Raw genomic sequence first — 2,500 nt, forward strand, 5'->3', positions numbered from 1 at the left:
GCCTAACCTGACACCAGACCCTGATTCCCCCTGTGGGTACAGCCTAACCTGACACCAGACCCTGGTTCCCCCTGTGGGGACAGGCTAACCTGACACCAGACCCTGGTTCCCCCTGTGGGGACAGCCTAACCTGACACCAGACCCTGGTTCCCCCTGTGGGTACAGCCTAACCTGACACCAGACCCTGGTTCCCCCTGTGAGGACAGGCTAACCTGACACCAGACCCTGATTCCCCCTGTGGGTACAGCCTAACCTGACTCCAGACCCTGGTTCCCCCTGTGGGGACAGCCTAACCTGACACCAGACCCTGGTTCCCCCTGTGGGTACAGCCTAACCTGACACCAGACCCTGGTTCCCCCTGTGGGTACAGCCTAACCTGACACCAGACCCTGGTTCCCCCTGTGGGTACAGTCTAACCTGACACCAGACCCTGGTTCCCCTGTGGGTACAGCCTAACCTGACACCGTAAGAGTCACGTTTGTTTATTCACCCAGAATAAGCTCATTGTATTGTAATTCAGGGCATTTTCATTACTTCCACCCAGCCAGGATATGGTGAGGAAGAGAGGAAGACTACGAAGAAGTTTTCCCTGTTAAGTGTCCAGAATGGAAATATCTACCTACAATTATTTGAATGAAACCCAACATACATTCAATACTGTTGTCTGCCATCTCTCCATTCATTGGTCGATATCGCGCCAGCAGAATTGGTCAAGTCCTGTCATTCTGAGGATGTGATTGGTCAACTCACCCGTCATAGAGGTTGCAGGACGGCACACAGGAACGTCCTCGGCTAAAGTAACGACAGGAGAGGCACTGGTTAGGCCCTGGACCCCAGCAACCATCTTCAGAACACAGCCGGTCACACACCATCCTCTGTTGGGCTGTGGAGCACACACACATATGAACACACACACAGATGGACCCGAGAACACACACAAGTGCAAACAAATGAACAAACACGCACGCGTTTGTGCACGTGCGCACACACTCACACACAAACACACACATCAGGGACACAGCGATATGAAGTAGAAAATTACAAAGTTGTTCATGACAGCACAATAAGGTGTGAACATGGATGTTATATTGGCAATATGTGCTAACGCATGATGAAAGTAACCTAAAGGGTAGTGTGTGTGTGTGTGTGTGTGTGTGTGTGTGTGTGTGTGTGTGTGTGTGTGTGTGTGTGTGTGTGTGTGTGTGTGTGTGTGTGTGTGTGTGTGTGTGTGTGTGTGTTTGTGTGTGTGTGTGTGTGTGTGTGTGTGTGTGTGTGTGTGTGTGTGTGTGTGTGGTCACCAGTATTTCCCATACCTCTACCATTCTTTCTGCCCAGGCCTGTTACAATACTGTAAAACACTGTTTTAAACTTAAACAGTCAATAGACACTGCATCTGACGACACTCCCCGCTGACCTCCACAAGCCCATCCACTTTCCTCATCGACTGCCCCAGTGAGTGACACATTCCCTGGGGTGAGCCGTCTGCCATGTCCCCCTGTCCCCCTGTCCCAATCCACTTCCACAGCTCCCCCTCCATTGTCTGGGCTGGTCGATGGCTGGATGCGAGACTAATGAAGAGGCCTCTTAACAGGGTTATTGATCCCACAGCACACCGCAAGACTCATTAACACGCTAATGACATCAACCACCGCTTGGCAGGAAGACTCCACAACACGTCCTACTTTCTCTTTGTCTTTATTTTTTTCTTCGTCTTTATCTTTCTCTTCGTCTCTCTCATCTCCTTCCTTCCTTCCTTCCTTCCTTCCTTCCTTCCTTCCTTCCTTCCTTCCTTCCTTCCTTCCTTCCTTCTCTCTCTTTCTCTCATCCCCATCTCTCTCTCTCTCTTCCTCATGCCTCCCGTCCTCTTCCTTCCTCCCTCCCTATCTCTCTCTCTCTCTTTTCACTCTCTCATTGTCTGTCTTGTATCAGTGTGACATGTGTGTTGTTCACTCCCAGCCCCATCTCACAGGACCAATGTGTTCATCTGAGGATGCTGAGGTGTCAAGCTGCTACCGTCCAGCCCTAGTTTCCAAGCTCTCCATAGACCAAGCATGGAGCCTTGTGGATACTAGCCATTTGGAGCCCTGATGGAGCCAAAATGGAGCTGGCTCTTGTTCTGGAACCACACAAAGTAAATCTCGCATAGGATCAAACTCTCTATGTGCTTGAATCAAAACAAGAGGTCTGAATAATACAATCCCCTGACATGAATGCATGAGAGTCCCTCTACAGAAAATCACATAACCTGTCATTTTCTCCAACACCTTACAACTCAGTAAGTTCTTTCCCAGTAAGCACTTTATTCAGCAGAGAGCTGAATCAGGGGTTTAGTGTCTGTAGGGGGCGGGGTCCCTAGAACGTAATGACACCATTGTGTTGAAAACTTGTGACTGTGTGGACTTAGTGCATGTGTACATACCTGAATAAGTCTGCTCCTGCATCTCTGTGCATGTGTACATACCTGAATACATCTGCTCCTGCATCTCTGTGCATGTGTACA

At 49.7% G+C, this 2,500-nt stretch overlaps 1 protein-coding gene across 1 annotated transcript in view; it reads right to left on the minus strand.

Moving 5' to 3' along the window:
- Positions 1 to 746: 746 nt before the first annotated feature.
- LOC139400283 (receptor tyrosine-protein kinase erbB-4-like) overlaps positions 747 to 2,500 on the minus strand; it is a gene marked incomplete at its 5' end in the record, with an annotated part of 24,508 nt that continues 22,754 nt past the window's right edge. Inside the window, one exon of the mRNA XM_071145252.1 lies at positions 747 to 883. Within this exon, the coding sequence (XP_071001353.1) occupies positions 747 to 883 (137 nt within the window). The remainder of the gene's footprint in view (positions 884 to 2,500) is intronic.

This window comes from Oncorhynchus clarkii, unplaced genomic scaffold (assembly GCF_045791955.1).
Source record: "Oncorhynchus clarkii lewisi isolate Uvic-CL-2024 unplaced genomic scaffold, UVic_Ocla_1.0 unplaced_contig_13953_pilon_pilon, whole genome shotgun sequence".
Lineage (NCBI taxonomy): Eukaryota > Metazoa > Chordata > Actinopteri > Salmoniformes > Salmonidae > Oncorhynchus > Oncorhynchus clarkii.